The sequence below is a fragment of the Paramormyrops kingsleyae genome, chromosome 10 (genome assembly GCF_048594095.1).
Source record: "Paramormyrops kingsleyae isolate MSU_618 chromosome 10, PKINGS_0.4, whole genome shotgun sequence".
Taxonomy (NCBI): Eukaryota; Metazoa; Chordata; class Actinopteri; order Osteoglossiformes; family Mormyridae; genus Paramormyrops; species Paramormyrops kingsleyae.
In genome coordinates, this window is record NC_132806.1 from 24403933 (window position 1) to 24416530 (window position 12598).

Genomic DNA, 12598 nt, shown 5'->3' on the forward strand with positions numbered 1-12598 from the left:
GACGGAAGATGACAGTGATCGGTAATCTGGAGCTGCACCCTCGGAAAATTAGCATAACCATGTTTTTTTTTGGGGGGGTGGGCTGTTTCTCCGGTGGGAAGATGGTCTCGTCATTTTAATTTCTAAATGCGGCCTGATAGCTAAATCTAGAATGAACGCTAAATACTGCTGGGGAATGTAATATAAACACAGAGCTTGGAGCTAGAATCCCGTGTCCAGGCACATTTGCACTGATACCCTCGTCTTACGGAAAGATGCCTTTACGATTTTGCTTTTTATCTCCTAGCCAGATTCTTGGTGATGCATCCAATGAAACGGAACAGGACATGTATATATATATATATATATATATATATATCATATATATATATCATATATATATATATGATGTTATTTTTTCATTTTGGAAATGAATGATATTTCTCCTGTAACATTTAACCACACATATCGTGTGTATAGTTTAACCTTATTGTTGAAGGGTTTATACTTCATCTTTGCTGTGAATACGCACGTACGCTTGTGTGACTAACACAGAAGATCCACAAAGAAACCTTGAGCGGTCCATCAATATCATTGATCATCACCAGCTTAAATCACAATGGCACTTTGCCAGTATATCAGTACAGAACAGAGAATTATTAAACATTTCTGTGATATCATAACTCGTCACAGGAATTTCTCCACCCAGAACAGCTCGCAAGACTCACAACCACTTCCAGATAACCTCTAAATCAATTACCACTATCATTTAAATGAATTTTTAAAATGATTGCTCTGAAACTATCTGTAATTTAATAAATACATCTAAAAATTTTAAGATACTTCGGAAAGATAATTTGCCTTATGGGATGTAAAGTATGTCAATATTCTCAGATATCTATAAAGAAATAGATGATATCCCATGAAATATATCCATTCAGCTAATTGCCGTCTATGTTATCTTTAATAACAACAGCAATCGCACAGCCTGAAAGCTGCATTAAAACAGTATTCTACGGATGAAAGGATCAATGAGGAGCAAACCCGCACTCCGTCCTAACAGCTTGAAAGCGTAAACCCGCGTGTTCCTGTTTGCCGCGGACGGTGGGCAGCCCAGGCCGCTGACGTCGTTCTTCTTGTGGTTTTGTGTATCGTGGCGTTGATCTGGGGCAAGACCCGTTTCTTGGCGGCGTGACCCGGAAAGCACGGGTTCGCCGAAGAGGCAGACTTTATGGCGCTAAGGACGGCACAGTTTCCAGTGAATTTCCTGCATTGGCTTCTTAGCCCCCCCCCCCCCCCCCCATTACGCAAATGAAGTTTATAAAAGAAAAGCTGCAGTGAATTGCACTCTGTCATTTATAAAATCCTTCTTTTTCAATGCCATTTGTTTTTCAGCGCTCCACAGAGTCAGGTCACCATTTTCTTCCGTTTGAGTTGCATCATGAGAACACTGGGAGATGATATGCGCAAATACGGAGATGCATGGAATCGTAATATAATCTTAACATGACAATATGGTTTTTATTTAATATAAAAGTAATGCTCCTTTCTTAGAGTCACGGAGAAGCTCTTCCATAGTAGAGATGTTACTCTCTAGCAGTCAGATCCAGTGAATAAAACCTTTCTTCCGTCTTTCTGGTTCATATACTCTCTCGAATGGCTTCCGCACATAGGGAAGAATAAAAACCAAATTCAACTCGTAATGCATCTCAAGGCCCCGCCCACCCCGACTCTAACCAGGTACTGGGGCCTGTGAATTGCCGTAGCAGACACGATTGCCGAAATTGGCGGGGAGCCCTTAGCGTGATGCTATCGAGACTGATGGACACCCACAGGTGTGAGGGTGGGAGCTGCCGCGCAGCGCGCTGTCTGTCCGCGGAGGAGATGGAAAAAGGCACAGTAACCGCGAGGCAGGGAAAACGCCGCTCAGAGTCACCAGTAATGAAGATCGACTTTCTTTGATGTGCAGTAAAGTCACACATTAGCACTGGCATGTTAGCTTATGCATGTACCCTGTTTATGGTTAGTTAGGTTTTTGTTTATTATTAAATTATTATTTATTCCTGGTGTATGTCCTCTTCTCTCTCTCGCTCTCTCTCTCTCTCTCTGTCTATCTGTCTATCTGCATAGCCTTTATATTTCAGTGCACCAGCTATACATGATTCATAGGTATATACAGTAAATGTCTAAGCATCCCCAACAGATCAGTTAATTATGCATGAAATACAGTGGTTACTTTATTACAGTTCACTGTAGGTAAAATGAAACACATTAGGTCCAAACTTGTTAAAGTGAAAAGCAGAAATGAAGGATGACTTCAAAATAATGAAAAGACACATGCATAGTATTCTGCATTCCTTATGGCTTATCTCTAGGTCAAATAATACCATCCGTTATTAGATCAATAGATATACATTCATTTATGACTACATAATTGTATTTGTCATGTTTTTCCATGCAAGAACCCACTGAAACAAAGTTATTGATTGGTTAAATTATATGCTTACAAGTCAATCTGAATTCACATAACATGAATAAATTTGAATTTTATGGTCCTATTTTGTTTCTTCTCTAAAAGAAAAGTAAAACTTGTATTCCTTTTTAATCTCACTAGCACAAATATTATGGTAATTGTACTTAGACCATAAATCACCTATACAAATAAAACATATAGATCCAAGACTGGATTAGCACATGGAAATTCACTTGGAAATGATTCAGGCCTCGCTCAGACGTCAGACATCATTGTGCCTGGGCGTGATTACAGCACACAGACACACTGGGGTGTGTGTTAATGAAAGCGACGCATGCATGGGGCAAAGTGATTTCAGCTCAACAGCAGCCAACAGGTCAAGCGGTCTTGCGATGAGTCAGCCGAAGACACCATGCGAACAGCAACACCAATTCCACACGCTCCAACGAGAGATTTTTGTCATTGTGCTGCTGCCAGACTGGGGTGATGTTGGAATTTTAAGACGACAGGGGCTTAACCCCCAAGACCTAACCTGTACGAGGGCCATCATATTGAATTCTCTCTCTGAAGTTCCGTTGATTGTACCGTTACGGGGGGGTTTCGGTAAAGCTGCCCCAAACTAAGACTTCTATGATGTATGGAGTTCTCAAACTGAGAGCATGGCTGTTAAAGCATCTGAGCGAAACTAATCATTTGCGGCTTGTTCAGATTCATTTAGGGCTTCTGCCCCGGATAACCTGCCTTGTGATGTGTGGCCTTCTAAAGTTACATATCTCAGCGAGGATCCGTCATCGGTGGAGTGGGTTGGTGGCCCTAAATGCCTTTGATTTGGGGCTTTACTGAGTGATGCCAATACACCTACTCTCCTCTCACCTTCATGAATACCATTTTCCATGCCGCGTTCTCCGGGAGCGTAAAGGCCGGATCGGGAATGTTGGCCTCTTGGATTCCACTCAGGTGGAAACCAGAACAGCATGCACATTGACTAAATGTGACAGGATGGGCGGCTGAGTCCTGCAGAATGGCCCTCCATAGCCCAAGCGTGTGGGTATTGCGACGTTTTGCATTTTTCTGTACACAGCTGGTGACCGATCTGATGGATTCAGGCACCAGAAAACCCACGTAAGCACTCTGTGATTTATATGTGGGTAGGATTCTTTTTTTAAAAATGCAATGCTACGTCAACAGCAGTTGGGTTTGCCATGCGTGTGGGAACCAAAAAGTTGCCTGTTCAAAACTCGCAATGGGGCCCTGCTGTTGTACTCGTTTGAAGGCACTTCATACGGATGGCTTCAGTGGAATCGTCCAGCTGCATAAACGGGCAGCGAAGGTCGCTTCGGATGAAGGAGCCAGCAGCCTGAATTATTTATCAGAGCGGGCAACTTCATTTGGTAATGCTAGGTAGGTTCTAGGTAGATCCTCCTCATTCCCCAGTAGTTCTGTTTACAGAGAGAGCGTGGGGCGCAACGTTCAGGCAAGGGGGGCTTCGAGGGACGCCCTGTGAACCCAAATGCACCATGTCGTTGCAGACGCCTGTCCGGTGTTGTGCAGCGGAAATGGGGAGTACGAGAAGGGCCACTGCTTGTGCCACCCGGGTTGGAAGGGACCGGAGTGTGATATCCAGGAGGACCAGTGCATCGACCCCACCTGCTCCAATCATGGGAACTGCGTCCAGGGCACCTGCGTGTGCCACCCTGCCTACAAGGGCGTCAGCTGTGAGCAAGGCGAGTGCCGTTAAATGCCCAGGCCCTGGGAAAGAAGCCATATTACCAAAACGCACAATTAAGAGTCTGAATCGGGGCTGAGCTGAGATTAAAACTCAGCCTTGGACTTCGGGGTTTCCCATGGCACCGTGATGAATTTTGCCAACCGTGGAGGTGGGAAATGCATTTGCCAGCCCTCATACCATACAAAATGCCCGCCATGCCAGATGGCCAGTCCAGCCCTGCTATCACTCATGACAAAGTTTTGACTGGGATCTTGTCAGACAAGGAAATGCATTGTAGCCTGATCCGCTTATGCCCCATTAAATTTGTGCAATTTAGTTAATAATTTTTGAGTTTATATTACCAGATACAAAGCAGGACAAGACCACAGTGGTCTTGCTGACTTCTGCTTTCCATTGTATTATGGTCACACATGATCATTCATCAATAGCTGATGAGCTAAATAATAATAGATGCGCGGCTGTCCAGAATCGGGGCATGGGCAGCGACTTCGAGCTGCGTGGCACCGGACACTTTGCTGACGGGTGAGAGCACCGCAGTGATTGCAGTGCTTAAATAAAGCCAGTTTTGTGAGCCGTGGTTTACGGCAGGGATGTTTTTAAGTGTAACCGAATGATAAGCAGTTAACTGCCCTGAAACATAGATTGTGTTGTGGCTTGTTAACTTTTGATGAGAGCCTAGTTAGAGGAGGCAGCATTTTTATACTCGAATGGCTATGAAGTTATATATATATATATATATACACACACACACATCCATCATACAGCAATGATTCTTATTATGATTCTTATTGTATTTAATGTGGATGACTGAGCAATTAGCGCCAGGTTTCCACGAGCACTGTAACCACGGTGACTCGCAGTGGGGGCGGCTCTACCTGCCAGTAGCCGGCTCGGTGACGGACCACGCCTGTCCATATGGCACCCTGACTTGTCGCCCTGCCGTCTCTCTGCTGCAGTGGACTGCCTGGACCCCCAGTGCGCGGGCCACGGTGTCTGTGTGAAGGGGGAGTGCCTGTGCTCGCCGGGCTGGGGGGGTGCCGGCTGCGAGACCCCCATGCCCTCTTGCCAGGAGCAGTGCTCTGGGCATGGCACCTACCTGCCCGACGCCGGGACGTGCACCTGTGACCCCGGCTGGACCGGCTCCGACTGCTACACAGGTCAGTACCACCCCGACCCCAATTAAAAAGCCGCCATACTTCTGGGATGGGGCAACGCAGCACTAATTGTGCTAGAGAAGGTTCCGGAACAAGATACCCCACGTGCTTCTGCGGACAGACGCGTGCGTTTTCGCGCCTCGTGAGGGATGCTGATTACACTGACCCGCCGCTGACATCGCGGATGGAAAACCGTCCGCGTGGCTGACCATCAACACATCATCTTCTCCCCATGCTGAGTGTAAATTAGCTGCTCCCCAACCCCACCATCCACCTGACCGCCGGTGTGTCCGCGCCGCGTCTTCGCCCATCCTCGTGGTCTGTTGAGCCATGTGTCTTTGCGCAATTTTTTATTTATTTTTTTTGGTAACTTAATTTTCGGTTTGAAATCTTCAATCTCCCTCACGCATATTGGGAATCGCGCTGTTGTTACATGCAAATGAATGTCAATTCCTGCCCCGGGAAAGTATCAGCAAGACTTGTTTGCAAATGAATAAAACTCCTCCAGGGAAATTTAGATTGCTTTTCACTAAAATGTATTTAAATAAATTTCCTTACACTACGCTGAAGCTCGGCGGTGGCCCGGTTTCTCACTCGCGTCGTCTGTACAGTCATGTCCTCATTCGGTTTGGCTTCTAATTGAACATATCGACCCCTGACTTTTAAATTGTGGTCAGGGCTGTAAACAAAAGTGTCTCAGGTGATTTTTGGTTTGTGACTCATGCATATTTTGAAATTTCTACGTTTAATTCTAGACAAGTGTGAACTCCGAAGTAGGAATTGTGGTGTTTTTTTTTCCTTTTGTGTGACATAGTGGCTCAGTGGGTAGTATTGTCACGTCGTGCCTGGAGGGTTGGGGGTCCGATTCCCGCCCACGCTCTGTGCGTGTGGAATTTGCACCTTCTCCCCATGTTGTGTTGGATTCCTTGTGGCAATATAATTTCCTCCTCCCACAGGCCAATTCCACACAGTTAGGCAAAGCAGTGTTTGGAAATTGTGTGGGTGTCTGTACCCTGCAATGGACACAAATTCCATTAGGGTGTGTCCTGTGCATTCTGGGATAGGCTCCAGGCCCCACTCAGCCCGGTACTAAGTGCTTATAGAAAATGGATGGATGTACATATATATTATATGATTTTCACCTTTTCACTTTGGCTGGAAACGGGTTTCTGTCAGTTTATTTATTTATGTTTTTGGAGGTCGTTTATATGCCGTGCATGTATATAAGATTTTCACCTTTGCTTTCAGAAATTCAGTGAAGCCCTATGAAGGTTTCTGTTCTGTACTGTTTTGTTGTATTCTGTATGGGAGGGGGTAACCCACACCCCTGCCACCATTTCCCCCCCCCCACCCCCGGTTTTCTGCCCGTTATGTCCTCGGCGAGATGTGAATGCTGACAAAGGACAATGGTGTGCTGTGTGGGTAGTTTATATATATATATATATATATATATATATATATATATATATATATATATACAGTATATATGTATGTATGTATGTATGTATATATATGTATGTATATGTATGTATATTTATATATTTATGTATATGTACTGTATGTATGTGTATATATATGTATGTGTATTATTTATATATACACACACACAGTGTTACCTCGGTATATGTCCGCTTTGGAATAAGTCCAACTTGGTATACGTCCTGCTTGGACGCGAAAAATTTTGCTTGGTATACGACCTTTGTTTGGAATACAACTCGTGAACTTCTATGGGTCAAAATGAGTCCCGACGCCGCGCGCTGCCCTTGTTTACCTCCTGAGACAAAGCCACGACTGCGCACCAGCGTCAGTGAGCCAGTTGCTACCATTCAGTGAACAACCCGCTTTATAACTCTTTTCTAATTGCTTTTGTATTTGTGTACTTTAGTATTAAGCAGCGTTTAAATAATTTTATACAACCCCATCAATGTATAATATGCCAATAACAATAGAATTTTTTTCATGGGAACGGATTAATTATTTTCCCTTTATTTCTTATGGGAAAAATTTGTTTGGTATACGTCCTGTTTGGTATAAGTCCAAGGACCTGGAATGGATTAAGGACATATACCAAGGTACCACTGTATGTGTGTGTGCGTGTGTGTGTGTGTGTGTTTATATATATATATTGTTTTTCCTTTCTTCGTTTTGGGGGATTTTTATTTTGTTTTTCAGAAAGTAGCAAGAAGTAGCTAGAGTAACTGATGGCTTGCGCAAATACAGAAAAAACTCAGGCACGATGATGATGAAAAACAGGCTTTTTAATGGTGTATAATGGAAGCTCGTAGACAGGAAAACAGAAAATGTCGACATGGCCAAACTCTCAAAGGCCTTTTCCGGGAAAGCTGGAGTGGTAGGGCTGGGCCGTACTGGGTCCTGAAAATGGGGCTCTGACGTGTTTTCCGGCACCCAGCAGAGCCCGGCGGCCTGACCCACGAGTCTGATGAGCGCATTAGTGCAGAATCATTAGCAGGAGGTCAAGGGAGAAAAACAGAGGGACCACAGAAAGTTCAGGAGAGAAAACCAGGGGACGACAACAAGGCACCATCCAAAATGTCATGGAAATGAAAGGAATCAGGTGGATTCAGGAAGTACAGTGCATCAATGTATATAGACTCACATACATAAAATATAATGGGCGGCTTGTAAGATTAATATGTGTCCTGCAATGTTCTGTCACCCCAGGGTCTCCCCTGCCTTGCATTCTGGAATAGACTCCAGACTCACTATACCAGGGAGCTGGTTACAGATGGATGGATGGATGGATGGATGGATCTGATAAAACTACTATGTAGAAATGTATTAATACATATAGTATTTTACTATCCCTGAGTAAAAAGATTTAAATACTCTTTAACAAACTGTTTTGCACCTGGGTCTTTCATTTTAAGTTCCATGCAGAAAGGCTGGTTTGAGAAAGGAGTTCTCTCTGTTTAGTTTTTTCTTTTCTTAAGTTACAGACTGAGACTTACTCATTTAGTGATAGCAGGTGCTTGTGGGCCAGATGTAGCAAACGTAAGAAAAGCCTGTCTTTGTTTTCCCTGTATGTTCATTCCGCTTCTTTAAATTCTGGGAAAAATATCTGGCATTTATGCCACCGACGTGGTGGGAAAACTTGGCTCATTACCATAACGCTTCAAAGCCTCGGGTGTAAATTTTTATACGTTTGCCATCTGTCAAATTATAGACTTTAACTTGGTTTCTGCAAACTTGTAAAAATACAGAGGAGGGAAAAGTCAGCATCAAGGTCAGATAGGAATGACACTTTGCTTTATATATATATATTTTTTTTTTCTTCAAAAGCAGCTCTCACGTCCCCCCACCCTTGTCCCAATGGGCAGGTGGGGGGGGGGGGGGGATGAGGGTGGAGGCTAGCTCATGTGAGAATGTGTTTGTTCACACATCCTCTGATTTTCGTGTCTTGCAGTAAGACAGTGTCCCTTAAAATGGCCCCTAATTTTATTTGTTTGTTTTTTTTTTTCTAATGTGCACGATGTTCCCAGATTATCTTCTGTGACGTGACGTTTCCTAATAAACCGCATTTACTTGGGTTACAGGAAAACCGCTTTAACCTCACCAGACATGCTGCGCCTGCAGGTGTCACGATGTCGGGCATCCTGATCCTGCTCTGGATGGAACCCAGTTGTCAGGGTGTCGCGGGGTGACACCTGCGATTCGGCCCGTATTAATATATTAACATTGACTGTGTAAATGAATCAAGGAAGTATAAAGCAGTGGCTTTTCTGGCTGAAAAGTCCTGCAACTTGTCTCTTTCTTTAATGGTTTAATTACGAACGAGGGTGTAGATTTGGATACGGATACCGATATTGTAGGAGAACCATGTGTATTTAGGGGGGTGGGGCGGTTGGGGTTGATTTGATCCCTTCCAGTGTTGAAACCAAATCTGCACCCTTGATTATGAGCTCAACCGTCAGAGTTTCAGTGTGTCTGTCTGTGTGGGGTTCTGCTTCATTCTAACAAAGTCTGTATTTAATATTTAACAAAATATGGTTTGCTGGTACGATTACTCTGTTACCGGTAAACTATCAAAGCAACAGAAATTTAAAGAATTGAAACTAAAACTGAGCAAAACTTTTTGTTTTGTTTTTTTTAAGGCAGGTTTGGTGGTGTAATTAACTGCAGCCATAGTGGCCCTTGTGACTCTGAAAGTCATTAAAAGCAACGTTTAATTTTAGTGCATCTCAGTAAGCGACCTCCATGTTCACCTCACCTCTCGCCTCATCCACTTGCGAATCAAGCGAAGTCTTGCAATACAAGCACCGAATTTTCTTCTTCTGACGAGTTGTTATTTATTCTGGGCTGTTTAATTGTGCGACTACTCCGGCCCAAGATACTCGCATAATGTTCTTTAACGCTTCATTCTCTTCGGCTCTTTGCATTCGTTGGAAATCTGCACCTAGGCTGATGGGAAGAGATTGGCTGTTTGCCTTCTGCAGGATCTAACGTTTTCAGTTTGATTGTTTTCGCGGAATGCCGCGGTTTTTACACCTGGGCGAGGGGGATTTGTAGACCTCCGTTGCATGCAAAAATTGTCTTTTAGAGATGGGTTGCATGCTTTATTCATTTCATCCACCCCTTTTTTTTTCACTCTCCTCTGTTGTCTTGTAGGTTTTCTTTCTCCCCTCTGACCACTAACGCCGTATAAAATCGAATACCGTCGTCCATCTCTGGTGCCGTCCTTAATTTGCTCCAAATCCAATTGCAGTCGCTACATCTCTGTTCAGCTGCTCCCGGGCTGGTCGCCTCAGGAAGAGACACCACCTGGAGCCTAAGTGGATCACGAGCGGCCCGGTAAATGGGTTACGTGGTGCACAGACAGGGTTGGGGTCTGTGCCACCTCGCCTCACCCCTGGCCCTTTCGCTCCCCTGCCCGCCCCCTGGCCCCCGTTTCGCCCCGCAGAGCTGTGCCCGGTGGCCTGCGGCAGCCACGGCGTGTGCTCCGAGGGCCGCTGCCAGTGTGAGGACGGCTGGGACGGGCCGGCCTGCGACCAGCGCGCCTGCCACCCCCGCTGCGAGGAGCACGGCCAGTGCCGCGACGGCCACTGCGAGTGCCACACTGGCTGGGAGGGCGAGCACTGCACCATCGGTGAGCTGCATCAGAAAAACAGGCGGCCCCCCCGCCCCATCGCTGCCTAGGAGCGCCAAGCGCACTGCCTCCCATTCATCTCACATCAGGCTGTTTCTTAGTCAGACCACCCCTGAAAGAGTCCTTTGAACAATCACACATGTTGCTTCATGAGATAATGACATGCAGCTTTTCAGATTGAGCTTAGGAGTCCATGTGCGTCCCCTGCATTTAAATCGAGGAATTAAAAGTCCTTTTGCCTCTCTAGACAAAAAAAATTATAAAGCGTATTGGACGTTAATAAAAGCATATGATTTTTTTCCAGAGAGTCTGAGTGTGTAAGGCAGACATGCAGTGTGGTGTAATGCTTCTGTTCTCTATTTCACTTGCAGCACACTTCCTGGATGCCGTGGTTAAAGGTGGGATTCTCAATCACGCCGATAATATCATCACAGATCCATTGTGATGGGTGAAGCGACGTCTGGGCTTTGGGGATCGTGACGGGTGCTGGGCGTGTGTTTCAGACGGATGCCCGGGCCTGTGTAACGGTAACGGACGGTGTACCCTGGAGCAGAACGGGTGGCACTGTGCATGCCAGGCTGGCTGGAGTGGAGCGGGCTGCAACGTTGTCATGGAGACGGAATGCGACGACAACGTGGACAACGACGGAGGTAGAGTTGGTGTGCCAACCCGCCCCCCCCCCGTCCATCTCTGCCCTCGCCGTCTGTGTTTCAGTGTCTGAATCATCACTGTGTAGGGGGTGTTCGAGGGTGCCCCCAGTTGCATGGGGTTCGTGAGTCTCGACAAAAACACCGGCGCCGTGGGAGCAACATCTCCGTGATCTTCCTCCTCCTCCTCCTCCTCTGAAACAGCTCTTCATCCTGTCGAAGTAGCTTAATGCCTCTGATGCGTTTCTGTCTTGCTGAGATAACACACAAGCTTTTTGGAGGCAAAAAAATGTTCCCTCCAAATGAAAACCTACTTTATTCCACTTTGCTGTCTTACTGCTGAGTGAAAAATATATTTTAGAAGAAAAAAAAACGCAGACTGATCGATGGAAAGAAAAGAAAAAAACGAACAAGCTTTATTATATATCATCTGAGCCATTTCACTTAACCGAAAACATGACTTAATACCTGTGTTTCTACCTGGGACGTATTTCCTTCCTATATCTTAGCCATCTCTAGTGAAGAAACTATTTACGATTCCATTTCCTCCATTTTTATCTTAAAGTGGTTTGCAGAGGAATATGCACATATTGCCCTCAAAAGGAGACAATTACGAAAACTTTGCAGAATGTGAACTGAACTGAAAGGCATTTGATGACAGCAGATTTAAATGTCATTTGCTCACCTGGTAACCGTGAATAAGAGAGCAGAAATCCAATTTAGATTCTTTTGAATAAGAAGGCGTGCGGAAAATGCCGTTGCCTCCAGAACAAACTACAAATTAAAAGCTAGCAAAGATTGAATTGGTAGCAGGGATAGCAATGGGGCAAATTTCTCTTAAAAAAAATTATGAAAATGGCCAAGACTGTCACAGCAACTAGGCTTATAAATCCTGTATTTAGTGTCTGTGGGTTATTAGTCATGTATATCTTTATTTTAGCTTGGTATCATGGCTACATTTGGTCGCTGCATATGCAAATGGTATTTTTGTGATGTTACTTTGCGTGAGTCAAGGTTATCGTTAAACAAAATTGGCGGGAAATGGTACTTAATTCAAAAAGGGGGCAAGCCAATGTACATATCTTGTGTACAAAAAAATGCTGAACGCTAAAGCTAAATCGAAATAGGTCACACGAGTAACTAAAACTACCTTAAGAATGACCAACTTGACTAAAGTTAGCTGACCTGATATGTAAATTGAATCCAAGCGCATTTCACATCAAGCCAGGTGGAAAGTGAGACAGCTAGCTTTGAACCGGCCAGATGCGCTTGCACAATCAAGACAAAACACTCAGCTGTTTCCAAATTACTCACCTGCAGCATCTACGTCCGAATAAGACCTACATTTTAATCCTCATCTGATTGAGACCTCATTAAATATGCCATTTGTATACCGAATGAGGCCTCATTAAGACTGCAGTTAGTAAAACTAAATGGCAATTAATGACCTTACACAAATAAAGTGATTAAGAGATAATGAAGTTTCCAGCCATCTGTACGTTGCTGACTTTA

The 12598-nt window shown here is 44.7% G+C and overlaps 1 protein-coding gene across 8 annotated transcripts in view; it reads left to right on the plus strand.

Moving 5' to 3' along the window:
• LOC111855497 (teneurin-1-like) overlaps positions 1-12598 on the plus strand; it is a 365325-nt gene that overhangs the window by 293012 nt on the left and 59715 nt on the right. For all 8 annotated transcript variants that reach the window (XM_072717559.1, XM_072717557.1, XM_072717558.1 and 5 more), the window contains 5 exons: positions 3982-4176; positions 5138-5338; positions 10254-10439; positions 10811-10837; positions 10943-11089. In XM_072717559.1, coding sequence (XP_072573660.1) covers positions 3982-4176; positions 5138-5338; positions 10254-10439; positions 10811-10837; positions 10943-11089 — 756 coding nt within the window. The remainder of the gene's footprint in view (positions 1-3981; positions 4177-5137; positions 5339-10253; positions 10440-10810; positions 10838-10942; positions 11090-12598) is intronic.